We start from the raw sequence: 25,304 nt of genomic DNA, 5'->3' as shown, positions 1-25,304 counted from the left end.
AGCATCCGATCACTACTACATATCTGAAAACAGAACTTGGCAATATTTGTTGAGGGTGGCGAAGCTTTTTCGCGTTCGAAATATGGACTTAAAAATGCTAGTTCTTTTACGTTACTATACTGGCTCAAGCCATCCATGGACTCTATCAACTATAATTTTCAATATTTATAAGATTGTAGGATCATTTCCCTCAATTCCAATATGTTGGAGGTCAACGCTTTTAAGCGTTCTTTAAGGTTACGCTCCGTTCCAGGCCGAAGTCAGCAGCTCGATCGATTAGCCGAAGATCCTACGCAGAGCCCAAGCACGAGCGAGTTCCCCCTTTAAACAATTCCAACCAACCTGTTAAAAACCCCAATTTAGCCAGGACAATACATTTGCTGACCCATACTGTCAACACTGACACGTGACCCGTCTGATTAAAGGCAGTTGAACTGTATAAACAAACTTCGGCAGCCGCGCCCGACTCTGTATCATCTATCCACTCGGGAGCAGCAATGGCACACAAGGCGGGGTATAAGCTCTCGACAGAGCAAGTCGATCATTTCATGCGGTTTGGATATCTGCGCCTGACCGACTGCTTCTCCCGGGAAAAAGCTGCACAATGGACGGGAGATGTGTGGACCAGACTCGGCTACTCGCCCACAGACAAGTCAACGTGGGCGTGCGAACGCATCAACATGCCTCAACACAAAGAAGAGCCGGTGAAGACGTTCGCTCCAAAGGCTTGGGCGGCCATCTGCGAGCTCCTCGGCGGCGAAGACAGCGTGGCAAAAGACTCGGCCACCTGGAATGATGCACTGATCGTCAATCTGGGGACAGACGAGTGGGAAGGCCGTTGGCCCGAGCCTGCTGATCTGCCGGGATGGCATGTTGATGGGGATTTCTTCATTCACTTCCTGGACTCGCCCGAGCAAGCGTTGTTGGTCATTCCCATCTTCAACGATATCCAGGATCATGCGGGCGGTACTATGGTCTGCCCCGACGCGATCAAAAGGATGGCACAATACCTAGTAAGTATACTATCACCCCTGTTCACCAGGTCCATTTCTTACCGTTTGCTGCCAGTACGAGCACCCCGAGGGAGTATCACCATACATGGTTCCTCGTGGCGGAAAGCCCCCGCCCACAAAGCGAGGGTTCTACTCTGACATTGTCCACGAGTGTCATGAGTTTCACGAGATGACCGGCAGAACCGGCGATGTAATTCTTCTACATCCGCTGATGGTTCATTCAGCTTCGATAAACAGCCTGAGGGTTCCCCGGATGATCACCAACCCACCGGTGTCGTTGAAGAAGCCTTTCGATTTCGACCGCAGAAACCCAAATAATTACAGTATCGTGGAGCGAAAGACACTCCGAGATCTTGGAAAAGACCGACTGTCTGGCTGGAAAATCAAAGGTAAAAGGGAGTTTGTTGTGCCCGAGAGGGTGAAAAAGCAAGAGGAGATGAATAAGCTTGAGCTTGAGAGATTGCAGAAAGGTTCTTGAGCGAGCGAGCGTATTATTACCCCATGCTTACATGCTTCATCCTGTTCAACCTATCCCTAATCGCTTTATTATTATACTCTATCAAAGCAATGCTTTCAGATACCCACACATCGGACAACAGAGTAAAGCTCTTAATTCTGGTAATGGAGGCGCGCTCTGTATTCTCGGGTCTTTACAACGGGCGAGGATACGAGCTTTTTGCCGTGAGCATCATATGCTTCAGCCACCACCTGACTAGGCCGTTTATTAGTCTGGAAAGTGGTTTCGAATCCGGTTCTCTTGGCCTGGCCCAAAAGCGTTTTCCGGCCATCGGCAGCTTTCTCGTAAAATCTCCAAATTTTGGTCTCTGTGTCTCCGTTCCAACTAACATAGAGAGAAGTTCCGGCTGGCTTTTCGTCTACGAAGCCAACCAAAGCCGGCTCTTCGAAGGGAAGTGCATGCCAGTCGAATTTGAATGCGCGATAGTTCTCCGATCCAGGGCCAAATTTTCCAGAATCCAATTCCGTGAAGAATATCGTCGTCCCGTCGGGCTTATGCTCAGACATGGCACCATCGTAGCCCCAGTTGATAAATGCATTCCCATTTGGCAGCAGTTGGAGATTGCCTTGGGACTTAACCGAAAGATCGCCCGGCGCCCGGAAGCTAGCAATAAGTCTAGCGGTACGCTTTGCAGTATCTAGCTCAACAACCTTCCCTTCGCTATAAGGACGAGTTTGGAGAATAGGGCCTCCGCTTTCCGCGAGATTCTCGTGAGCGGAGTTGTCGAAGAACGATATGATTTCTTTAGATCCTTTGGTTTCGTAGTGGAGGTATTTCTGATGCATCCTAGTGTCATGCTGCCAACAGAAATCGAAGTCTTCGGAAAAATCAGAATGTTTTCCTCCAAGCTGCCAGATTATATCGCCGGTGTTCCCATCCATCTTGAAGATCGTACACATGCTTCGAGCAGACAGTAGGTAGGTATTCGTCTTCGGGTCGACATCGAAGGCATTCATGTAGAAATAATGCCAAACCTGACTCGAGTTCACGCCTAGCCCAGCGTTTCCGCTTTGCAAAGTCAGATTGGTTCCAGCTGGATCAATGTGGTCAAGAGAGCTCCACTCCCATAAGAGCTGGTTGGTATCAGTGTCCACTTTCTGTATCTTATTGTCAAGGATCCATGACTGATTCTCGGTAGCACCGTATGGAGTTAGGTCGCGAATTTCGGGGTCGAATACGGTGAAAATGGCGGAGTTATCATCGAAAAATAGGAATTCATGCTGATCGGCCAATTTGTGCCCTCCTCCCTTAATTTCCTTCAGCAGTCGGTATCTGTTGTCAAAGATGGCGGTATGACCGTGCCCGTGGCCCATTGGCGAATTGTGAGAACCCTCGAAGATACTCAGCACTTGCTGCCCTCGGTAGGTATGGACCTGAAAGTTTTCGCTTCTTGGGCCAACGAATCCAAATCCCGTCCACACCAATTCACCCTTATCAGTGTAAATATAGGGGCCACTCTGAGCTGGGCCATGGTTGGTATCATCAGGGTAGATACTCTCTGGCGTATAGAAGATGAGGCCGTCCCAGGCTTCGTTTGTCGCAGGGATTGTAATATTCAGGATTGGAACCGCGAGGTCTGGCCTTGACTTGTAAGCCAAATTTGCGCCGACAAAGCTCGTGAAAAAGAACGTCGCTAGAAAACGTGCCATTGCAAATTGTCAAGAGTGGTAATCATGAATGAGCATTTTCTGGAAATTTCGCTGGTTTTAAGACAGCTTTGAATTCTTTGCTCCATTATTGTTGACTGTAAAACCGGCGAGTTCCGAGCTGAATGTGGGAACTGCAGGAGAAAGGCCGCTAGAAAAAAAGATCTGCACCTATGTTGGGCAGCCCCATCCGAAATGGCTTTCACCGGGTATATATTCAACAACCAAAAAGAGAGGGGTTATATCGATGAGGTGCTGTAGCTTGCAAAAAACGTCATCAGAGCTCCAGATAGGAAGCTGGAAACGAGGTCTAGGGCAGCCAAGAAACTAAGTTAGGGCGGACATCACCTGCAGATCATTGCTCCTACATTTCGGGGGTACCACTAACTGGCACTATTGCTTTCTGCTCGAGATGAAATTTTGTAGGAAAATTGGCAATGGTTAATGATTACGCTCTAAAAGCATCGGCAAGCCTTTCAGTGGCTCTCTGCAATTCAACCCTCGTCTTGCACGCTGCAAAGACAAACCGGTCGAATCTCAACAGGACATATCGGTTCCCACTCACACTCCGCCACATCAGTCTCTCGTCGTACCCGCGGGGCAATGGTCGAGATATGCACAAAGGTGATTGAGCGAATTCTTCTCCAGTGGCACTTCGGAATACCCGATGTTCAAGTGCATCTGGCAAAGTTGATGTGGAACATGCAGTTCGCGGCACGAAAAATGTGGCCTCATCCAGCAACAGCCGCTCACTAGCATTCCTGGTTTTCCTCAGGTCATCAAGAGCAGATTCTGCCTCTCCAATATCGTCGAGTAAGATGATGAGCTGGAACATCTGTTTACCATCTTCAAAAATCACGTCATCGGTAAACTGCACCTCGGCATGCGGCTGTAGTGAGACGCAATATGTCTGTGGAAAGCAGAGTCCGCCGTTCAGTTCAGACATGAACGGCATATCTGGCGAGTGGGTATACCGTGTCGGGCCTTCGCCTCGGGGTCCTCGCTCGAGCCAGTGCTTCAAGCTTGGAACCATTTGGAGCAGCCACAAGCCCCAATCGCGGGTCAGAATATGCAGGAGACCTTCCCCAGTGACCATGTCGCCATTGCGGACTGTCGAGGCGAGAGATTTGTCCAGTTGTTGCTTGCGCTCCAGGTACCATCCAGCCAACAGGCGTTCGTGATCCAACTTTTGGCTTGATGAACAGGCGATGGCGAGTCTCCAGGCGAGTGCCACCGCATCTCGAAAGCCGGATGCGATTCCTTGCCCACCAACTGCAACAATTGTTAGCTCTTTGTTATTGTTGGATGTTGGAAGGTCTCACATGGCGGGAAGACATGGGCTGCATCACCGCAGAGAATCACTCGTCCAAGTGCCCATTTATTGCAACTTCGTGCTGAGAATCGAAACGGTCTTGACCGAAGCACTTCAATGCAATCTTCTGGATACTCGACATCTTTTGAAATGCTATGCTCATGACTGTCAGAAATCACCACACTCTACTGTACATGTGCGGGAGGCTTACCCATAGCGACTCCCTGGATGTGTCAAATAAGGAGACACAATTTCTCGAACTTTGTGTCGCTGCGCCATCTCCATTCCATCCTCATCGGAGGCTACAACAAACTCAAACCGCCACAATTTGTCTTCAGGAGGACCGAATCGGCCACATACAGCTGGTCTGCGGGGATTACACAGAAAGCGGAAATCGGCCGGGAAAAAAAGGTCGTAAACTTCCTCCGGTGTGTAGCCAAGCTCCCACAACGGGAATTCGGGATGCGTCTCTCTTGTTGGAAGATGCATCTTCCAGTTGAGGGCTACCCATGTCTGTTCATATTTTGTCCTGGTGATCACTAGTCAGCTCGGAATTTTCCATAGAAAGGAGCCATTCTTACTGTTCGGCCGTTTCTAAACGGATCCCTCTAGGCTCCAGGTACATCTTTCGTGTAAACCCCGTCTTGCCATCTGCAGCGGCAAGAAACCTGGCTTTTATTCTATGCTCTGTGCCAGACGCATCATTGTATATTGCAATTACCCAATCGTTGTCTTCAGATATAGAAGTCAGGGTGCAGCGGCTTCTTAGTTCGGAAAACCCAGATCGATTGACAGCAAGGCGGAGATACTTTTCGAGGACTGGCTGTTTATGGGCAACGAAGCCGACATGCCCGGTATTCCCTTCGGTCTATATATGTTTTAGTGTTTGAAAGCACTTCGACAGATAGTTTCACAAACGGAAGCTGTGTCGAAGCTTAGGAAAGGCTTCGCCTGCAGGTCGCGGTGGATTCCACCCACAAAGTGAACTTTGGACATATCTTAGAAACTATATCAGTAAATCAAATCGAAAAGTGTAGGAAGATGCTGCTCACAAGCGCCGATCTCAGTGTAAATGTGGTTGTATAGCCCCAGCCCCTGCATAAGTCGGATTCCATCATCGTCGAGAGCAATCCCGCGTGGATCAGTGGTGATATCTGCTTCTTTCTCTAAAATGATGTTCTGAACTCCCAGTCTGCCGAGGTAAGCCGATAGCATAGCCCCAGTAGGGCCGCACCCGCAGATCAACACATCGGTGGTCTCCCATTCCTCTTGTGACTCCATGGTGCTGGTGCGATCGGGTTGGCACCGGCGTTGTTGATAATGTGTAATTCTGAGTTATGGAGTCCTTTCAGGTTAAATCTATTGATCAACAAAAGGTTCAGTCCTTTAGGTAGGTCCTTACCTCGTGGTAGCCAAGATGTGGGGACAATGTGTCCGCCACATAGTCCTCTCCGGGATAGGCCCCTCTTTAATGATGATAGGCATGAAACAAATTTTTTTTTAAATTTTTTTTTTAAAAAAAAAAAAAATGAAAATGAAAATGAAAATGAAAATGATGCAATGAGATTCACTCTCAAATCTATTTTTTTCGAGACTATCTGTGTGTGGGTTGAAGCCAGGGAGGTGGGCGCATCACCATTTGCCCAGATATAGCAGCATCCACGCACTGTGCCAGACCTCCAAATCGAATATCGCGACCCGTCATTCCCTTGCAGTAGTGCGCATACTTGGCGGAGTTTGTCATTATTATGCGAGAATTGGGAGGAATTATTGGTTCCTGGATCATGCACCAACACGTGTCTGTCAGAATCTGAGCGCCAAATTCCTCCAGAGGAGATATATACCCAGCTCGGGCCGCTCGAGCATATGTGTCTCGATTACATGTCACAACCAGTGCAGTCCCTGTGCTTTTCCGACTATTCGCGCAGAGGTGGACAAGCTTCACAATTTCGTTGTAGGAGAAATGTGGATTCCCAAGGGATATGAGGTCCACTTGGGAGTATCTGTTGCTAGTCTCGCTGCTCAATGGGATACCATTGAAATTGTACCACTGCCTCATAAGGTCATTGTGTGCCAGTGTGACCTTGGGAGTTCCCTCTAAGTGTGTATCTATGTCGGCTGGACTGCGCGCCTCGAAAGTAATGCCTGCAATATGAAACATTGGAGCACTGGATGTTGTGGCAAACGCCGCACCGAATGCCTTCAGATCTTCAATAGTGGCTTGTGAATTTTCCAATCCTGTCACAATTGGGATTCTATTTGCAGCAGTATCCCCTGTAAGGTATCCAAGTAGCGGGAACAGGGTATCATCTGCGCAGTGAACAGACTCCAAGTGAATATGGATTTGAGCTTTCCGATTTGAAGTGATATGACATCCAGTATTCAAAGACCGTCCAGTCAGTGAAATACAGACGTCCAGAAGGTCCGGACACTTGATGGTTCTAGCTCCTAGCACACTGTTTGCAAACACCACAGCATTTGACTCAGCCCACATAATATTATCCCCTGCCTTCGGAGCAGTATCAAGCAGATAAGGTGCACATGTGAAGGTTGGACGCGCTCCCATTCTCACATATGCCTGAGCAAGCTGTTCAGAGGGTTCTCCAACCTCTGGGTCAACACCTAGGGAACGCCAAAGTCGTCGATCGATGGATATTGAATTCATAGAGGTGGGGATTCGGACTCGCGCGCCCCATTCAGATAATGTCTCGGCAAATTTCAAGGTGCCTGGACCAGTGTAGATGCAACAGTCGATGTGAGCTTGCTTGATGTCAATCAGCTCGGTGACGCCTTCAATCTGTGCTGTTCGGAGGATCACACGCATTGCGATCTGGGCAGCTTTTCCATAAATTCCATCCATCATCTCTTGGTCAAGTAGCGTTAATTGAACTGATGGGACTGAAAGCTGTCTGTTAGGCCCAAGGAGAGTTGGCGAGCTCGCCAAGGTAGTATGAGCTGGGATAGACTGAATTTGACGTCCGTCAATACGCACTCGTTGCATTTGTAAGACAGTCTCAAACTGTGATTCCGATATTTGCAAAATAGGAATGCTCTTTTGAAACATTTCTTCAGCGACAATCACGCCCATACTCAGAATCAGCTCATCTCGCCCAAATATAAGGGCACTGGGTTGGCAACCGTTCAGCAGCAGCTCAAGAATCACACCGCTGCCAGTACATGAGCCACGGCCGCTGGGGATTGCAAGAATTTTGCCAGATATTGACTGCCCCGCTAGTGGATGATGCTGGTCAATAACAATGCCGTTCTCTGCATTCACGCCACCCCAAAAACTCAGGGCAGTCTTGCTTGCAATCAATTCTCCTTCAGCAAACCCAGGGATGATTTCTCGTCCATAAATCACACTCTGTAAATTGTATCAGAATAGCTACATAGATCGCATTCTCGGTAAATTTACATTGCAATCATTATCATCATCATCATTATCGGGATTCGCTTGGGACATGGTCATGATGACGCAGCGAGCGGGGTGTGATCAAAGAGAATTCAGCAGAATGCAAGTGGTTCTGCACTTTCTGTTCTCTGGGCGGATTTTATTTTAAGTATTTGGTGTGGTAATCGACTTAGAAACAAACAACTGTGTGAAGAGAAAGAAGAGAGGAGGTGAGAGAGTAATCGGCTGTTGCTCCGACAGCGGAACGGGACCTCTCAGCCGAGAGCCATTGTACCCAACTCACACACACACACACACTCTCTCTCTCTCTCCTGCGTTTAGAACCAGAAGAATGTTCACAAAAATGAATGTGTCATAACATTCTCCCACAATAATCCCTTCCGACACTCCTATTCCAAGAAGGGAGCGGGGACTTCGGGTCCCCACACAGCCAAGGACTCGCTCCCCGCCTGCACATACCCAATAGGCGTTTCTTTGTTGACAAGGTCGCCGTCTGTATAGTGCTCTATAATATTGCCGGTGGTGTCCCACCAGTAGTCGAAGATCTGTGAACCCAGAACATGACGCCCGACACCCCAGACAGATTTGTACCCCTTTTTGGCCAGCCACTGGTGGCCGAGCTGTTGGGTATCGAAGTCATGCACCTCGAACGAGCAGTGGTGCACATGGGCAGACCCAGGATTGGCACTTAGGAAGAATGAGTGGTGGTCCGTGTGGGTTTCGCCGAGATCCAAGTGGGCGAACATGGTCACGATCATTTTCTCGCCGTCTTTCTCGATGTATAAAAGGTCGGTTGGGACGATGTTGAATGTGGCTGTATAGAATCCAAGCTGGGCATCAAATTTCTGTGTACAGAGTCCGAAATGTCCAAGCTAATAAATGAGTCAATAAGAATCTGGACAGTCAACAGCGAAGGTTCTCATACCTTGTGCACAGCAGCAGGGCCATGCTCGAATCGATTAAACTCGCGTCGGCGAAATTTTTCACCGGCGTAATTTAACACAATCTTCTCCTGGTGGGACACTTGCACGTCCGTTGGCTTCTGTCCAAATATGATATTGCATGGGAATCCTTCCGGGTCAGTGATCGTGACCAAGGATCCTCCACCAGGAGCATCACTCAAATCCTGAACTAAGCCCGCAGTCGGCAAGCCTGTTGCTCTTTAGATACCCTATTAGCTGGATATTTAATGGATAAAGAAGCATATGATGCTCACTTATCGAAATCTTCCTGAGTCTGTGCCTCGAAAACACCACCCAGAAACTGCTTGGGCCCTTTGCGAGCATAGTAGACATAGTGGTCTGGGCCATATCCTCGATACCAGACTTCGTTATCTGTCTGTTTTACAACTTTCATTCCAAAATCTAGGGCGGTCAGATTAATGTGTAGACTTGGTAGGAGTGGCAAGTGAAATACCAAGCATGAAACGGCTAATCTCGTCGAGATCGGGATGCTGATAGCGCATGTGAGACAGTTTCGCCAGATTAATACGGGCTTTTGGATTGACATTTTGTTTGTTCAGCCAGCTCGACTGTGACTCTTGATCATCGCCCACTGCGACCACATCTGGCACAGTAGCCCCGCGGTTGGGTTTGACTGCAGGTGCGGCCATGTTGAAAAACTGAGATAGTATTCTTTCGGAAACTTGGGCTTCGGGGTATGAACCCACTATTCCTCAGGATCTATCATCTTTTATGTCATGCTAGCGTGGAGAGTCACATTGATCCCACATCCAGCACCGTCTGATAAACGCGCAATGTTCCCCACACGTGCGGCATATATAATGTCCGAATCTACTTGGTTCCAATTTTCTCATACATTCTAGCTATGGCTACTTTCAAAAACCTCGTGCGGTTCTCCACTGGCTCGCAAGCCCATTATGGCGACTTGGTTGCAGTGGCTGACAACAAGTACACTGTCCGAAAACTGAAGGGAACACCGTTCACGGCTTTGGAGCAAACAGAAGAGATTATCCAAGTCGATAGAGTAAGGCTCATTAGATACGTTTGACTTTACTTGTACTGATTTAAGTACAGCTAGAGACGCCGATTGAAGATACACCGATTGTACTGTGCATCGGACTGAACTATAAGCAGCATGCCCAGGAAGCAAATGTTAGTGGCTTCACTCTCCACACATTTTCTCGCACTAATATTCTCGGTGTTTTCACAGCTGCCGGTTCCCAAGTATCCTACAGTATTCACCAAGCCTGCTGATGCTCTTGCCGGCCCTTTTGATGCGATCGACATCCACCCTGATGCACGTGAGCTCCTCGATTACGAGGGCGAGCTCACAGTCGTGATCGGTCGAGACGCCAAGAACGTATCGGAGGAAGACGCATTGGATTATGTTCTTGGTTACACGGCCGGAAACGACGTGTCTGCTCGTAATTTTCAGGTCCCAGAGGCCTCGGGAGGTCAATTCTGCTACGCAAAATCATTCGACGGTTTCGCCCCCATTGGCCATGCCATCGTTGCTGCTCGGGATATCCCCGACCCGCAGAAATTGCAATTGACCACCAAGGTCAACGGGGTTGTCAAGCAGGAGACCAGCACTGGCGACATGATCTGGAATGTCCGACAGATCATCAGTCATCTCTCCCGCGGGACTACCCTCCGGCGAGGCACTTTGATCATGACGGGGACTCCGTCTGGCGTGGGATATTTCCGGAAAGAATTTTTGAAAGATGGCGACATTGTCGAAGTGGAGGTCGAGGGCGTCGGAGCGACCGAGAACCGAATCCGCCATTATTAGTTAGAGCCAAAAAGAATTCAGACGGAGTTGAATAGTTCAGTAACCTCCGAAGGTCCCGCAAAATAGGCCCCACATTTCGCCTCGGATGACGGGTTTACGCCTCAGAGCGTACCGGGGATGCGTCGGACATTGCTTTCTTGTCAGATCGCTGGTTCTCGCCCCAGTCGATCGCCACCGCGACTGCGGGGGAAGAGATGATGACGCCCAAGCCACTTTCCCCGGGCATGTCCTTCGACACTACCTAACTGCTGTGCGCTGCCATGTTCCATAACACCAGAGCCAGGTCACGATCGCCGTTCGTGGGGACGAAAGCCCGGCGGCGGCGTAAGACCTCAAAGGAAGAACGTGTGTGTCCTGTGTGTACACAGGGATTCAATAAGGCCGAGCATCTGGCAAGACATCTCAGGTCGCATACCAAGGAGAAGCCGTTTAATTGTCCGGTCTGTAACAAGGCTTTTGCTCGACAGTAAGTGTCCATGGCATTGGTCATTGTTGTCATGCTGATAATTGATCTTCAGGGACAGTCTCCTGAGACACTCCCGGTCTCATTCGGCAAGCAATGAGATCCGCGGAGAGCCGGAATTACATTATGTATCTGCCACTCTAGATCGTGGGAGACAGCTGGACCCAGAGCAATTGATGCCACAAGTCCCAATCAACGAATCCATTCTACCTATGCCTCTCCAGTTCCAGTCTGGGTCGATGAACAATATGGCCGTTCCGGTTTCCCCTCCAAACAGCACCTCCCTCGACAGACAGACCCCAAAAATCTCCGGCCATGAGGAAAGCAGCACTTGCGATACCCAAATCACTCCGCTGCCCTCGTTATTTCCCCTAGAAGCAGGAGATACCTGGAGGAATCAAGGTAGTCCACAACCCGCTCTCTGGGACTATCGGCTCGACCAAGAATGGGAGACTCTGCTCACCGGAGATGACTTTGACTTGGATGCTGTGAACTTGTCTCTGCTTCATGCGACGTCTGACTTTGTGCCCGCGATCGAGTCAATACCTGAACCGAGTCTCCTCCCACCCCGCGAACAGTCCGTACCGGATACCGGCAACGACCTCGTCAAAGGGCGGGCGAATGCGATTCAAAGAAAATGGCATACTTTCTCCGAGCCTTTTTCCTCGGGCCAGATGACCCCTGATGTGTCCCAAGAGGGCAGTTTCATTGACGAGTCCTATCGCAAACGACTAGTCGAGCGCCTTCAACCCCGTGTCCAGCATGGGATTCTTCCTTCGACTCCGTTTCTGGTATGCTCGTCGTTTTTTTCCTCGAGGGATTCTAACCTTCAATACAGGACCTTTGTATCCAAGCCTACTTTTCCAAATTTCACCCTCTGTTCCCTGTGGTGCACATGCCTACCTTCCGGCCCGGTACTCAGAACTCAGTGCTTCTACTCTCCATCTGCTCAGCAGGTAGCCTATTTGTTGGCTCGACACGAGCGATCACGCATGGCATTAGCATGTTCGAAAGGCTTAACAAAGCTATTCTAGCCTCGGTATTTTACATCTATCTCAAACGCCTCACCACAGCTTGCTAATTTGAACAGTGGGATACCTACGTTTCAAAGCCGGGGTCATCATCTCTTATATCTCTCCAGGCTGTTCTTATAGCGCAGACCTTTGGTCTGCTGCTCGGTGTAAGTTGGCTCTTGTTGTAACTATATCCTCTGCAGGCCTCGATCTAACATACCCCAGAGACCCAAAGACCTAGCTGGGATTGAAATGTGGCACGGAAGTATTGTCTCTGTGAGGTCACCTCTATCATCTTTATGAATCACTACTGACGAAACTTAGTGGGCGCGCAAAGCAAAGCTCTTCCACCCCGAACCCTCGGAATGCAATATCCTCGACTTATCTGGCGAGGCACTAGAGAACGCCTGGATGGACTGGATCCAGACAGAAGTGAAGAAGCGGTAATTATATATCTTCTTACCCTTTCAATGTCTTCCACAAGCTAATTCCTATAGTATCGTCGTTGGGCTACACATCCATGACGCCGAATTCGCAAGACTCTATCACCATGAACCCTTCCTCCGGCACTCACTCAATCGACTTCCCCAAATCTCTTCGAACGAACTCTTCACTGCACCCAATTCACTCCACTGGAAAACACTCGTACTAGAAACACAAAGGACACTCGATAACACCGCCATACCAGGCGACTTCGCTCTCTCCGGGATGCTCGAATCAATCAGCGCTCTAGCCTGCGAACACCGCGAGGCCAACACCGCCTGGCCATCCTCACCCACCAGCACGACCAACTGCCACGACCTGCTCACGACATGGTACACTCAGTTCCACCGCAGCCAACAAGGCAAGCCATCCTGGCTCTGCCTCATGATGCTATGGCACTCGGTCTTCATCCTCCTCCACGCCGACATTGACGCACTAGAATGTGCCTGTGGCCGTGACGGCGCCGACGCAGCCCAGCGGCGCCGTGCTTACGCACTTTCCTGGTTGCGGTCGGCAGATGCGAAGCGCTGTCTCTTGCACGCGCTGCTGATCCAGAAGAACTTTGAGTCTCTGCCCGCTGGCGCGGAGTCGTCGATCCATGTCCCCATGTGTTTGTACTACTGCGGCATTGTCTGGTCGTGTTTTATGTGCTTTGCGGGCGACGCTGAGGCCGGCGGGAATCCTGTCACCGTTGAAGCGGCGGATACGTTACATTTCGCGGAGTTGCTGCTTCCTGGTGTTGATGGGATGGGCTTCTTTGCTGATCAGACGCGTGGATTGTCGCCCAGGCGTCTGGCTACAGGGTCGTTGTTTCGCATTATTGATCTGTTGAATCGTATCAGTCATTGGAAGATTGCGCAGAGTCTGGCTTCGACGCTTTTGGCGCTGGTGGAGGAGACGCAGGATTTATTCTGAATTGGACCGAGCCCAGTCAACTGTATATAGCTCTGAACAAGACAATAATAATGCACCATTGGTCCCTCCATCCTCACATAGGCAAAGCGTGCCCTAGCGGTAAGCTATCCGTCCCACCCATGAAGCACACCCCTGAAATGCTTAAATAGCGGTGAAAAAAGGACCCAAAAAGGAGACGTGATTTAAGCATTGATATATAATTTCAACAGGTGTATCTTTAACAAAAACCCACACTCAAAAACAAAAAACAGCCCCGGATCCTATCACACCTCGCTCGCCTAGGCGTATCGTACATCAAGCATGTCACAACAATCGTCTATTTGAACATCCGCTTCAGGCGGGCAAAGAATCCGCCCTTCTTCTTCTCGGCAGCTTCAGCAGCGGCGGCCGCCTCGGTCTTCTTGGGCTCCTCCTTTGCATCCGCCTCCTTCGCCTTGGCGGACTCTTCCTTGACGGCCTCCGTCGTGGGCGCCTGGGCCTTGGGTTCTTCACCCTTCTTCAGCGCCGGCTCAGGCTGCTTCAGCTCAGCTTCGGGAGCAGCAGCACCGGTCTTCTCCGGCCCTTTGGAGGAAGAGACAGCCGCAGCAGCAGCAGCGACGGCTTGCGGCGAAGCCTTGCCATCGGCCTTGGTCTTGCCGTCCTTCTTCTCCTCGGCCTTCTTCTCCTCGACCTTCTTCTCCCCGACCTTCTTCTCCTCGACCTTCTTCTCCTCAGGCTTCTTAACGGGAACCGGCTCCGGGGTTGTGTAGGCGGCTGTCGAAGCAGGCCCCGCACCAGCCAGGGTCTTCTTGTCTAGAGCGGCGCTGGCGCGAGCCTGTTCCTCCTCGTGCTTGGCCATCTTGGGCGGCTTGGTCTCGTCAGATGAGAAGATGGGTTTCTCGTACGGACGCTTCGCGTGCGCATCCACATCAACCGGGGTCTCGGCAGCCGCCGTCGGCTCCGAGGGCTTCAAGGTAGATGTGCCCGCGACAGCTCCAGTCGTGGGCGCTGTCGATGTGGCGGACTCCTCGGCGGCAGTCTCGGAGGTGGAAGGGTAGGTCGCGGCGGGGACGGAGGGTTCCTTGGAGGTGGTCTCGGGGAGAACAGCTAAATCATGGTCAATCAGCATCAATTGACTAGCAGTGCGTCGGTTTTGGTTTGTTGGGGGGAGAATGACATACCAGATCCCTCGCCTTCACCTCCGTCCACCTTGCCGATCTGACCGGCCTTGGAGGCCTGAGCTTTATCCACGGCTTCTTGCAGGGTGTCCTTTTCCTTGGGGGTGGCCTCAGCAGCCTCCTGTTCGGCCTGCTTGGTCTCGGTCACAGCAGGGACAGCCGTTTCGGGCGTCTTGGTGCTGAGCTCGGGAGCAGCGCCTTCGGGAGCCTGCGTCGCGGCAGCGGGAGTCTCGGGGACGCTATCGCCCTTGCCTTCACCGTACATGACTTTGTCCTCGACCTCATGACCGGGCTGGCTGCAGAGAAGTTAGGAGGGCATGCACACACAAAGATTTTCTTTTGCGAGGAAGTTCTTACACGACGGTCTTTGCGGTGTCGGCGACCTTGTCTGCAGCGGCGGCCGCGGGGCCCTTGCCGCCCTTGTTCTTCTTCTTGCCACCTTTCTTGGGCATGGTGCTGTGGTCGTGTGCGAAGGAGTTCTGCGTGGGAAGGTCAGGTCTGGTCTAGTCAGGTCCACGTCGAGATGACGACAGAATGCGCGCGACGGCGCAGAGAGCTTCAATGGATGGAAGATGGCACGTACGGTTGTAGGGGATGGGAGAATGGGGAGGGAGTGAGGTGTAGAGAAGAGAAAAGGGTAATTAGGTAGGTGGCAGTTGGCAAGACCGAATGGGTGGGCCAAGTAAGGGATGGCGATCCGGTATGCTGCCCAGGACCCGTGGTTCTGTGGGTTCTAGATGTCGAAGGCAGCGACGGTGAGAATGAATCCGTATTAGGATCTGCTGTCGGGACTTTCTATTATTATTCTTTTCTCAGTCGGCTGGTGGGCTATTTTTGTTTTTGTTTGAGATGACGTCTACACCCGCATCCATCTCGGTCTGCATACTCGACTGGGAACCCGATCAAGACTGTCAAAATAAACCCCGACATCGTTACTGCATTCAATCCACGGACGATCTGACCACAACAGATTTCCGCATCGGTCCCTGTCGTGTGCTGCACTAATGCCGAATCGGGTAATAGGGTTCGTGCCCCTGTCAGCCTCAGACGATCTGGGGAAGATCCGACATTCCTGCAGGTGGCGGACGTGCCACGGTTTCGTACTTGTCCGCATATTATGATCATAAGTATTAGTGTTCTTGCATTTATCTTATATCCCAAAAATAAGTGCACAGACAAAGCATATCATACCCTCCTCGAGTAGGAGGCAAAAACAAAAATTGACCGACGCAGGGGTCGAACCTGCAATCTCTTGATTCGTAGTCAAGCGCCTTGCCATTGGGCCAGCCGGCCGTGGTGAATGTCTTGGTTTCTCATTTGTGTCTGATGGTCCACAATGTCTATCATGTCCGGAAATGGCGTGCCGAGCAAGCCTTTTGTTGGGGGGCGAATGGGGCGCACCGGGCACAACGCACTTCCCGGTTTCGTCCGCCTCCACTCCCCTTCCGGCACTCGGTGATGCGTGGATGCGAGCTGACGTCGTGGGTGGGCAGGCCCTGGGTCCAGTCACCACACAAGCACTGAGACACGAGGCAGACTCGGCAAGGGACCATGATGTAACTGTTCTGGTCTGGTATCGCCGTGGCGTCGATCGGACTGGACTGCCGAGAACTTCTGGAACCCTTCGCTGCAGCACGCCTCTCACGCCGCAGGATGGCGGCTTTGAATCCTGCAATTGAGGATCGTTTCTGTGACTGGTTGGGGGGAGGCGTTTAGTAGTCCGTACCATGTAAGCCCTAACTCAACTGGCTCGGGGCCGGAGATCAGATCGCTGGGGGACTGGGATATCACTCAGTTTTGGCCGGAGGCGAATGTAGCCCTGCACCAATAACCTGCATTCGGTGGGTTTTTCTCCTACAGTACCACCCCGTCCTTGCACACCGGATGTGGCCCGGACGGTCTTCCCCAGTTAGAGAGAGAGAGGCGTGGGTCGGCTTATCTCCTGGTCCATATTAACCGTCGCCCCCCCCACCCCCCGATTTCAACCTGACCCTTTCTCTGTATACTCAAATTTTCCGTCCAGAAGAGAATGGTTATATACTGTTCCCTTCATTCCCGCCGTCCGTCGTGTTGCTGTTCCCCGTCTGGGAGTGGTCTGCATCGCACCACCTGGAATTGATTTGATCTGTGATCGTCCTCCCCCCCGGACTACTCTTCTCCGTTGTCCTTCGCCATGCCTTTCCGTGAAAGAGTTAGGCGGGTTTTCCACCGTCCTTCCTCCTCTAGCAGTGCCGAGAACAAGCCCAAGATCCAATACTATCGTCGCCACGAGGTCCCGCCATCTAAATTCCGTGGCCCTTTTGACAAGAGCCACCAGAAAAGCTTGGCCGCCTGGTCCTTCGAGGGTGCCTGTGTCGAGCGGTCACGGTCTTGCGACGACCTGGCCCTCTCACCCTGCGCCACCAATAATGTCTATGATGGCTATGCTGGCGCCGACAGCGACGAGGCCGAGTGCTCATTGGACGAGATAGCAGACTCAGGTATGTTCAGCGTTATCTCTGCTCTCAGACTACCGCCGATTCTCCGACGCGCTCCGTCCTGACACCACATTCCGCCTAGCTCTTCCCTCGTTTGCGGTCTCGCAGTCCTCCACCATCGTCGACCTGGAGAGCTATGGCTTTTCAGCGGGCGCCTCCGTCAAGACCCTCGTCCCGGAGAAAGCGTCTTTCTACGACCTCCCCGACGACCCTATTGCCCAGATTAAGGAGTCCATCCGCTTCACCTCGCCCGCCATGTACGCTCCGACGCCCCGGATCATCTCGCCCTGCCTGTCGCCGCGAGGGAAGCAGCTCCCCTTCGCGCCGGAGGACCTGACTCGCGCCTTGATCGCCGTGCAGATCTGCGCGTAAACCCTCTCCTTCGCTTCTTCCATCACATCCTGGCGATCAGTTTTTGTCATCTTACCAACTCGACGTCTATTCCTTCTCTGTTTCCTTTATTTATCTGTGGATCCCCCAGGTGGGACAATGCGGGCGTCCAATTCTCGACAGGACACCGAGTGACGACCCCACGCCGTCGGCCAAGTCCGGCTGGCACACAATCCTTGCAGTCTGTCTGCATGGACGAGGAGTTGATCTTCCTTCCTTGCGGTAACACGTCTGCCATGCATTTGCATTTGAGCGTTTATACCCGTTTTAGATTTCTGGTTTGCCGGTTTTCGCCCCACGAATCAGGGCCTTTGCCCTTTGGGCTCTCGCGAGTCCGCGACACGTCGATACAAACTATCTTTTCATAGATTATAGATTGTATAAAAATGATGTTGCAAGTACAATATAGAGCTCACAGATCAGAGTAGAATTAAAGTAGTCTAGACATGTATAACCCCCGCAGGCCAAGCCTTTCCCCTGGATCCCGACTCCACAGAGAAGCACGTCAGTCTGGGCGTTGATGAACGAGGTAATGATCATTCGTCAATCACTCTAGGCGAAAACTGTGATTATTATCCGCATCTTCTGAATACTAAGTTGACCCTTAATGCTTTCTGCAGTAGTATGCTTATGTGAGGCCACTGAAAATTGCTTCATGTATAGATTGTCTCGCCACTCACAGACGCGATGATGACAAAACAATGTCCAAGCGACCCCGGCCTCACTGAGACACAGCCTTAGCCCCGAAGCCACTCTTCTCAAAGATTGGAAGTGTTCCTCTCCTTATTTACCATTCTCATAAAGCGACCTCCCCGTTATTCACATAGCTTAGCACAAACATGTCATCAACTTTACCTTATTCTCAACCCGTGCGTCTGGTGCCATGCCGCAGACACCGCATTGCTCCGGGCTGCCGAGAATGGACACCAACAAGCAGAGCGCGAAGCTCTCGACATGGGCGCAAACATCAAGCCCGGGTACCGGCCACAAAAAAAGAAATCTTTTCAAGCATCCCATCACCAACGCAAAGCTCAATAGAACAGCTCTTACCTCACTGGCGCTGGCTATTATGAATGGCCATCAGGAATGAGTTCATTTCTGCTGACAGTTCCGGATGTCGATCTCAACTGACGCAACAACCCCGCGCTTCTCTCCATTGCCATGGGCTAGGAAATGTGATCTATTGGCTTATAGTACATAGACAGGAGGATCGCCAAGAGAAGAGCTAAAAGCGGTTCGGCTGGGGCTGTAGTTAGTCTATGCGATACATCTCAGTTGAAATTTGACCTGTCTTAAACACGGTCCCCGAATAATAATAGCAAGGGACATCAGCCTTTCTAGGGATGCATCATCACATCAACACAAGACTGACTTGGAAAAAAAAATTACACTCATCAAGGAATGGCCCCCGAGCAGGCAAACTCAAGATAATAACAGAGGCTATTGCACCGTGACCAACACTAAGTTCCTTCAACAGCGGACTACTATCTGAAAGCGGATGAATTCGCCATCTAAGGCTGGTGTTTAAGTATCCAAAGAATCAATAACGCATCACGCTTGCCTACCTCAGTTCTTCCGATGATAAGTGGGGCCCTGGGCTAAAAAGTGGCCTGCAAGGGATCGTCGCAAGCAGTACGCATAATGCCGCCAGTGACAATTATTGATCCCACAAGATCCTCAAATCGACCCTCCCATTGAGACATCTATCTCCGGCCCCTAGGATTTATCATGACAGCTCCAAATAGAAGTTATTTTTGAACTTTGGCCCTTTTGCAGAAACTGGCGCTTTCCAACAGTTGGAATTGGCGTGCCAAGACCCCTGCAATGTGTGTTGATGTCGTAATTTGGCCCCAAAGCACGTCGCTGGCTTTCTTTAATTGCCAATCATTTTGTTCTTGAACCTTGCGATAGTCCACTTTACAACAAGGGAGAGGATAATAAAACGGAGTACTCGGCAACTATAATAAGAGAGTCTCCGCCGGTTTTTCTCATGTCCTAATAACATTCCACCGCAACCTCACTCCTTATCACTTCACCATCACTACCAATATTTCCTTACGACAATGCTATTAAATTATTTTACCGCTACCACGCTTCTGGCGGCCACTGGGACCCTTGCATGGTCACGCTTTTCTGATTCACAAGATCCTTCAACCACCATCATCAAGGAGCCTAACGAGGGCGCTGCAACTCTTGTTAAAGCCGCATATGGTGATGATATCTACTATTGCTTCGCTCAACTCATCCTCGCGTGGGGTTGCAATGGTATAAGCGACACTCCTATCGGGAAATATCAGGATGGCACATGCGTCCCATTGAGTAAGACTATAACTACCCGCCCAACACAGTAAGCTTAACTAACTTGGCTATTCAAAAGATGAGGGCAACGCCTATGAGATCTCTACAATCTGCCATTCAGCCAAGATAGCGCTCTTCTATAACGACATGTCTGACGGAGATGTTAAGGCTGTTGAGCCAGTTGATGTCGATTTCAACTGGGTTCTCGACTCTCCAAAGGCCGGCTTCCTTTACTTTGTCGATGAGAATAATCGGGGCGAAGTGTGGTCTCCATTACAACAACAAGATGCTCAGACAGCAGCGAGCTATGTGCTGGGAACGGCAACTCCTGAATATCTCTATTTCACCGAGACAAATTCCCATTCACATGATTCTTCGCCCCGACTGCATGAGTTGGTGTAAGGTACAATGTATACTATAATGCAATCATTATGTTACGAACAAAAGCACAAGCGCTATATACTGCAGAAGTGGGTCTTGGCACATGTACGCCAGATCCATCGATATGTACAGCTGAGTGCTTCAGTCTTAAACGAACTTCGCAAATAGGGATCAGGTGCTCATGCCATCGGGCTGCAAGGTATGCTGTACTCAAAATTAATCCCTTGTCAAGAGGTGATCTGCGAATTTTCTCTACAACTTCGGCGGCTTCCGTTGCTTTTATCAATGCCTTTGGCTTTGCCTCCCTAAACTCCCAAACCGACGAATTCTCGCTTGTTGCAGGTATAGCTTCAGGCAGCTGCATTCAAGCCTCGCTCCTTGGTTAAGATTAAGGATTTTAATAGCATGCCAATAATCTCAGAGACATGAAATGCCAGTCGTGGAAAATCTTTGCGTACTTTTGATTGATGATCTCTAGGTAAGTAAATCATTGTGACTTTCATTTAACAACATCTAAGCCGTTGATATACTTGTGGTTTAGAATCGCTAGGGATATAATGCATATGCCGCAACAGATCATGGGGTTATGGTCTATGAGAGGTGTAGTGTAGATGCGCGTTCAACCGACCCTTTCTTTGTGGAATTGCACTCCTATCTAAACAGACTTTGAGCATCATTATTTCTCATTCAAGTACTAAGATAACAGGAAAGATAAAACATATGATTCCGCTATGCTATTCGCCAACGACGGCGGCGGTAACTATCTGCATGTTGTCAGTGTTGCGACATAGATATGAACAAGCCGGGAGGGACCAATATATCCAAACACTGTCAGTCCTACCAAGCTGCGGACCACGATTCCTATCTGCCATATTTCAGGCCATGGATAGACCCTGAATGAGCTAGTCTCCGGTCAAGTTCGATCGATAACCTTGTCTAGTAGTCACATGACCCATCTCGCCCTAGGTCGGCTTTGAACATCAGACGGTGGCAGCGATGACGTGGTTTTATGCTACTCGTCCTAATTTTCCTGCGGTGTGTCATTTGCTTCATGCTTGAGAATAGGTATGGGGCAGATGTATGGCGGCTTATCCAGGCATTGAGCTCAACATCTTTTTGATTTGATTAGAAACCGTAAAGACGAAGGCATAGAATCTAGAATAATTCGATTGTTCCACAAATTATTATGACTATCTCATAAATATACTAGTAAGTAGGATAACACAAGGGGTGGAACACTTCGGGGCTTGAAGAAACGGCGTGGTTCGTCAGTCGCCGTATAATGATAAGAAAAGTATACAAAACATAATCTTACAAGTCTAGATCTAAATCTCGATCCAAGGCACCTAACGTAGATGACAGCATATGGCAGTCTCGGCCTGCCAATGTCAGGTACCCATCTCACCTACCTACAAGTGGACGGTAGTTTGACGCCACAGCATGATACGATACTCACCGCATATTATGACATGCTACATGCTATCTGTACAGCAGGTGGCCATGAAATAAATATACCTTCTATTTTGCCACCAAACTCCAGATTCTTCTATAATTGGCTATTGTGTGGGAAAGGTATGTACGAACAGCGGGTCACTCGTCCAGACCAAAAGCAATTGGAGTGAAGAGATGAGGTCATGGCTGATATGCCAGAGAAAAAAATACGAAACTCTCTTCGAATCATACCGTTCTTTGGGCATTATTGGTTGACTGAACTCGCCGCTTGGATGGATGGGTCCTTTCCAGGGTATGCCGGGATGGAAATAGATGAACTCCCCTCCCCGAGAGTCATCAGCACGCGGCCTGAACGTCGACTTGGGACAAGAAATCCAACAGGAACGGCCTATTTAACCAGGATTCACCCTAACAGACCCTTATCCTCCCCTCTTCCATAAGAGGGACGCTTATCGCTCCATTATCAATGCACGTGGAGTACAGGCCCGAGGATATCGCTGTATAGCTAGTCCAAGGACCAGAAAACCCAGCTTGAATTTGCCAACCTGCTCGAATATCGTTTGACTTCCTCTTCAAGTACCTCGAGTCCTGGTCTCCAGATCTACTGGAGACGAGGTTCATCATGTTCCGATTTCTGCGCGGACTGCTTTGCTTTTCCTCTCCTCATACTTCCACCAACGACGATCCGGTCTCAGAAGCCACACACAGCGTCAATGCCACTGAAACAACCTATCTTCCACGCCCCAGCTCGCGTTCTCAGCTGCCTGCTCTAGTGAGGACTCCTCCGGCATCACCCTTGGACAGCTCGACCGGTTCCATCAGCTCAGGTGCCTCTACTTCTGCAGGCTCATCTGCAGATACCAAGCCCACAGAATGTTCAACGGCCACTGAAAGCCCTTCCTCGTCCTCCGAGGTGCTGTCCAAGTTTCCGTGGCCATCCCTTGATACTAGCATATACACCCCAATCCTGCAGGAGGATGGTACGCTCCAAGCGCCTCCACACCTGTCATTCGGTGGATATGGCTCGTTTGGGGGCCGCTTCGCCCCTGAGTCGATCATGAGCTTTCTCTACGAGCTTAACTCATTCTTCGAAGCGAGCATCCTGGACCCGTCATTCTGGGTCGAGTATGCTAGTGTTCAGCAAACGCGGGCGACCCCACTGCAAGTGGCGGGCAAGCTCACCGACCTGGCTGGGGGTGCCACTATCTGGCTGAAGCGCGAGGACCAGAACGAGTATGGCAGTCACAAGACGCGCAACATTGTCGGTCAGCTCCTGTTGGCACGCCGCATGGGCTTCACTGAGGTCGTCACCGACTGTGCATCGGCCAAGCACGGCAAGTTCACGGCGGCCATGTGCGCGCGCCTCGGTCTGCGCTGCGTGGTGATTATGGGCTCCGACGATGGCCGCATCCAGCGGGAAGATGTCCTCGAAATGAAGCTGCTAGGGGCTAAGGTGCTAACAGCCTGTGCATCCTCGGGTCTCGGTACGCTTCGCGCCGCTATCACAGAAGCGTTGCGCTATTCAGTCTGTAACCACAAAACGGCATACTACCTAATGGGTAGCCCCGTGGGTCCAGCTCCTCTTCCAACCCTAGCGCGGACGTTTCAGGGGCTCTTAGGCGAGGAGGTCGCAGCACAGATGCAAGACGCTGCTGGTTGCCAACCTGATGCTGTCGTCACCGCCGTGGGCGGCGGGAGTGGCGCCATCGGACTGTTCAGACCATTCCTTCGGAATTCTGCCATCCGCCTCGTGGGTGTCGAAGCCGCTAAAGCAGCTGCCCTAACAGAAGGCGAGGTCGGCGTCCTCCAGGGCTCGCGCACTTACTTGCTTCAGAACAGCCACGGCCAGATCATTGATTCACATTCCATCTCACCTGACTTGAACCTCTCCAGCGTGGGGCCTGAGCTCGCGCATTGGAAGGACTGCGGCCGGATTGAAATCTCAACCGCCACGGATGCGGATGCCCTGGCTGGATTTAAAACTATTCAACACCACGAGGGATTTCAGTCTGGCCTAGACTCGAGTCACGCGGTGAACAGGGCCCTCGATCTCGCGAGGCAACTCGGTCCCGGAAAGAATCTCGTGTTGCTGGTGACCGGGTCGGATAACATTGACCTCAGTGGGCTGGGAGCTGTTTGATCCCGTCGTGTTGTTGAGGCGGTCTGCACTTTCGTTTCTTAAATATTTCAGGAGTCTGGACGTTCATGGCAGTGTTGCTCTTTTCTTGTGTCTATATTAATACTTTGATGTACAATACCTTACGACCGACAATATATACATATCTGCTAATGAACACTGCATACTTCTTACTCTTATACTCCACGTGAGAACTTAGGGATGCTAGTTAATCCCTCTCTGCGCTGCAGATATAGTGCACCGCAAACAATCAACCAAGACTATTGTCTGAACAAAACAGTTGTCTTTGTTTTTAGCGTATCATCAATCATAGCCATGTTCATGTACATGTCCTCGGTGGCAAGGGTATCGCATTCCAGACCGCCAATGCCAAATCAGTCTTCGTGTGTCACCGACATGTCCAACACCTCCACTCGTCCTCTTCCCCGGGTCTCATTGCCGATGAACTCGTTCAGTCCCTTGTATGCTCCAGGAACGGCAAACCCAATCACCTCCCACTCATCCCCGCTGACTTCCTGCGACTCAATCGATTCAATGTAGCTCGTGATCTTGTCCTTGACAGTACCCGGCGTCTTCGGTGCACCCTCTGCCTCAGAGCCGCCGGCTTCCATGTCTGAATCATCGCCCTTGGCGGCCTTCTTAGACCCCTTGTTACCCTTCTTGTTGGGTTTTTTGCCGCTCGATGGGGCCTCTTTCTCCTTGTTTGCCGCCGCGCCCGGGGCTGCCTTGACCGCTTGCTTCAATAGCGATACGGGACACGTAACCCGAAGGCGCATCCGAGCCCGCATGACGGGGATTGGCTGCCAGGCGATGAGCGCCTTCATGGCATCGAGTGCCTGACTCTTCGCAGAGCGGTTGGGGGACACTCCGGTCCACAGCGGCTTCTTGGGTTGAGCAGGCTTGTCCTCGTCCGTCCCGTTGGCCTCGCCACCTTGCTGTTGCATCTGTCCGCTGGCCGAACTCAGCTGGTCCAGCGCTTTGGAAATCATCCCCGGTGTGTACACGCGCTTGGTGTTGGGGTCGACTAGTCGGCCTGACACGATATCCAGCACCTCCTTCTCGACTCGCTCGAGGATATCTTTGCGCTCGCGCTCGCCCACTTGCACCTCACCCTTGCGCAGAATCTCCTGACGCACCTCATCTGCGGGGGTGCCGGCACCAAACGCTTTGGCTAGTTCTGCAGATGGGGCTGTCTGCGCCTTGGACACGGACAGGAAGATAGTTGGGACCTGGAGAACATTGTCGAGGTCTTTCTCTGCACCAGACCGGTATTCTAATAGCTTGTTCTTATAGCAGGCGAGCTCGAACCGTTTCTTGCCTAGAAGAGAAGCGGGCGTCAGTCAGGCACGCATTCCAGCAGGAACCCGGCATTCATACCCTTCTTTAGCCGGACGACGGACACATTGGTGAACTTGATCTGGTTGGAGGGTTGATTGATAGGCATGACGGCAGGTAATCATCCACAGCATTATTTGAAGGAAAGA

At 50.9% G+C, this 25,304-nt stretch overlaps 13 protein-coding genes across 13 annotated transcripts; 7 read left to right on the top strand and 6 right to left on the bottom strand.

Annotated features, from left to right (window-relative positions):
- Positions 1–497: 497 nt before the first annotated feature.
- N7474_006361 (uncharacterized protein) lies at positions 498–1,491 on the top strand (the record flags this gene model as incomplete). The annotated part of the gene is made up of 2 exons (XM_057197771.1): positions 498–1,013; positions 1,069–1,491. 2 exons carry the CDS (start codon positions 498–500, stop codon positions 1,489–1,491), a joined length of 939 nt encoding a protein of 312 aa, XP_057051211.1.
- Positions 1,492–1,622: 131 nt separating this feature from the next.
- N7474_006360 (uncharacterized protein) lies at positions 1,623–3,179 on the bottom strand (the record flags this gene model as incomplete). Its single annotated transcript, XM_057197770.1, has 1 exon — positions 1,623–3,179. One exon carries the CDS (start codon positions 3,177–3,179, stop codon positions 1,623–1,625), a length of 1,557 nt encoding a protein of 518 aa, XP_057051210.1.
- Positions 3,180–3,624: 445 nt separating this feature from the next.
- On the bottom strand, positions 3,625–5,769 carry N7474_006359 (monooxygenase; the record flags this gene model as incomplete). The annotated part of the gene is made up of 6 exons (XM_057197769.1): positions 3,625–4,448; positions 4,499–4,641; positions 4,700–5,017; positions 5,070–5,356; positions 5,407–5,474; positions 5,541–5,769. The coding sequence occupies 6 exons, from the start codon at positions 5,767–5,769 to the stop codon at positions 3,625–3,627; spliced, it is 1,869 nt and encodes a 622-aa protein (XP_057051209.1).
- A 313-nt stretch (positions 5,770–6,082) lies between these two features.
- Positions 6,083–7,957, bottom strand: N7474_006358 (Aconitase/3-isopropylmalate dehydratase large subunit alpha/beta/alpha subdomain 1/3; the record flags this gene model as incomplete). The annotated part of the gene is made up of 2 exons (XM_057197768.1): positions 6,083–7,852; positions 7,904–7,957. The coding sequence occupies 2 exons, from the start codon at positions 7,955–7,957 to the stop codon at positions 6,083–6,085; spliced, it is 1,824 nt and encodes a 607-aa protein (XP_057051208.1).
- A 332-nt stretch (positions 7,958–8,289) lies between these two features.
- On the bottom strand, positions 8,290–9,512 carry N7474_006357 (Glyoxalase/Bleomycin resistance protein/Dihydroxybiphenyl dioxygenase; the record flags this gene model as incomplete). Its single annotated transcript, XM_057197767.1, has 4 exons — positions 8,290–8,772; positions 8,826–9,060; positions 9,117–9,264; positions 9,317–9,512. The coding sequence occupies 4 exons, from the start codon at positions 9,510–9,512 to the stop codon at positions 8,290–8,292; spliced, it is 1,062 nt and encodes a 353-aa protein (XP_057051207.1).
- Positions 9,513–9,727: 215 nt separating this feature from the next.
- N7474_006356 (fumarylacetoacetate hydrolase family protein) lies at positions 9,728–10,654 on the top strand (the record flags this gene model as incomplete). The annotated part of the gene is made up of 3 exons (XM_057197766.1): positions 9,728–9,886; positions 9,937–10,014; positions 10,073–10,654. 3 exons carry the CDS (start codon positions 9,728–9,730, stop codon positions 10,652–10,654), a joined length of 819 nt encoding a protein of 272 aa, XP_057051206.1.
- Positions 10,655–11,293: 639 nt separating this feature from the next.
- On the top strand, positions 11,294–13,528 carry N7474_006355 (transcription factor domain-containing protein; the record flags this gene model as incomplete). The annotated part of the gene is made up of 6 exons (XM_057197765.1): positions 11,294–11,908; positions 11,956–12,156; positions 12,208–12,297; positions 12,356–12,406; positions 12,455–12,573; positions 12,628–13,528. 6 exons carry the CDS (start codon positions 11,294–11,296, stop codon positions 13,526–13,528), a joined length of 1,977 nt encoding a protein of 658 aa, XP_057051205.1.
- Positions 13,529–13,844: 316 nt separating this feature from the next.
- N7474_006354 (uncharacterized protein) lies at positions 13,845–15,137 on the bottom strand (the record flags this gene model as incomplete). Its single annotated transcript, XM_057197764.1, has 3 exons — positions 13,845–14,614; positions 14,689–14,981; positions 15,043–15,137. 3 exons carry the CDS (start codon positions 15,135–15,137, stop codon positions 13,845–13,847), a joined length of 1,158 nt encoding a protein of 385 aa, XP_057051204.1.
- A 903-nt stretch (positions 15,138–16,040) lies between these two features.
- On the top strand, positions 16,041–16,364 carry N7474_006353 (uncharacterized protein; the record flags this gene model as incomplete). The annotated part of the gene is made up of 1 exon (XM_057197763.1): positions 16,041–16,364. One exon carries the CDS (start codon positions 16,041–16,043, stop codon positions 16,362–16,364), a length of 324 nt encoding a protein of 107 aa, XP_057051203.1.
- A 494-nt stretch (positions 16,365–16,858) lies between these two features.
- On the top strand, positions 16,859–17,534 carry N7474_006352 (uncharacterized protein; the record flags this gene model as incomplete). Its single annotated transcript, XM_057197762.1, has 2 exons — positions 16,859–17,165; positions 17,245–17,534. The coding sequence occupies 2 exons, from the start codon at positions 16,859–16,861 to the stop codon at positions 17,532–17,534; spliced, it is 597 nt and encodes a 198-aa protein (XP_057051202.1).
- Positions 17,535–19,615: 2,081 nt separating this feature from the next.
- Positions 19,616–20,252, top strand: N7474_006351 (uncharacterized protein; the record flags this gene model as incomplete). Its single annotated transcript, XM_057197761.1, has 2 exons — positions 19,616–19,871; positions 19,930–20,252. The coding sequence occupies 2 exons, from the start codon at positions 19,616–19,618 to the stop codon at positions 20,250–20,252; spliced, it is 579 nt and encodes a 192-aa protein (XP_057051201.1).
- A 2,053-nt stretch (positions 20,253–22,305) lies between these two features.
- On the top strand, positions 22,306–23,823 carry N7474_006350 (tryptophan synthase; the record flags this gene model as incomplete). The annotated part of the gene is made up of 1 exon (XM_057197760.1): positions 22,306–23,823. The coding sequence occupies one exon, from the start codon at positions 22,306–22,308 to the stop codon at positions 23,821–23,823; it is 1,518 nt and encodes a 505-aa protein (XP_057051200.1).
- Positions 23,824–24,194: 371 nt separating this feature from the next.
- On the bottom strand, positions 24,195–25,264 carry N7474_006349 (guanine nucleotide exchange factor SDO1; the record flags this gene model as incomplete). Its single annotated transcript, XM_057197759.1, has 2 exons — positions 24,195–25,138; positions 25,198–25,264. 2 exons carry the CDS (start codon positions 25,262–25,264, stop codon positions 24,195–24,197), a joined length of 1,011 nt encoding a protein of 336 aa, XP_057051199.1.
- Between the last annotated feature and the right edge of the window lie 40 nt (positions 25,265–25,304).

The sequence above is a fragment of the Penicillium riverlandense genome, assembly GCF_028828495.1.
Source record: "Penicillium riverlandense strain IBT 135883 chromosome Unknown utg000006l_segment0_segment0, whole genome shotgun sequence".
NCBI classification, from domain to species: domain Eukaryota; kingdom Fungi; phylum Ascomycota; class Eurotiomycetes; order Eurotiales; family Aspergillaceae; genus Penicillium; species Penicillium riverlandense.
Note: the sequence above shows the minus strand (reverse complement) of the source record. Positions and strands in the feature narration are given on the sequence as shown.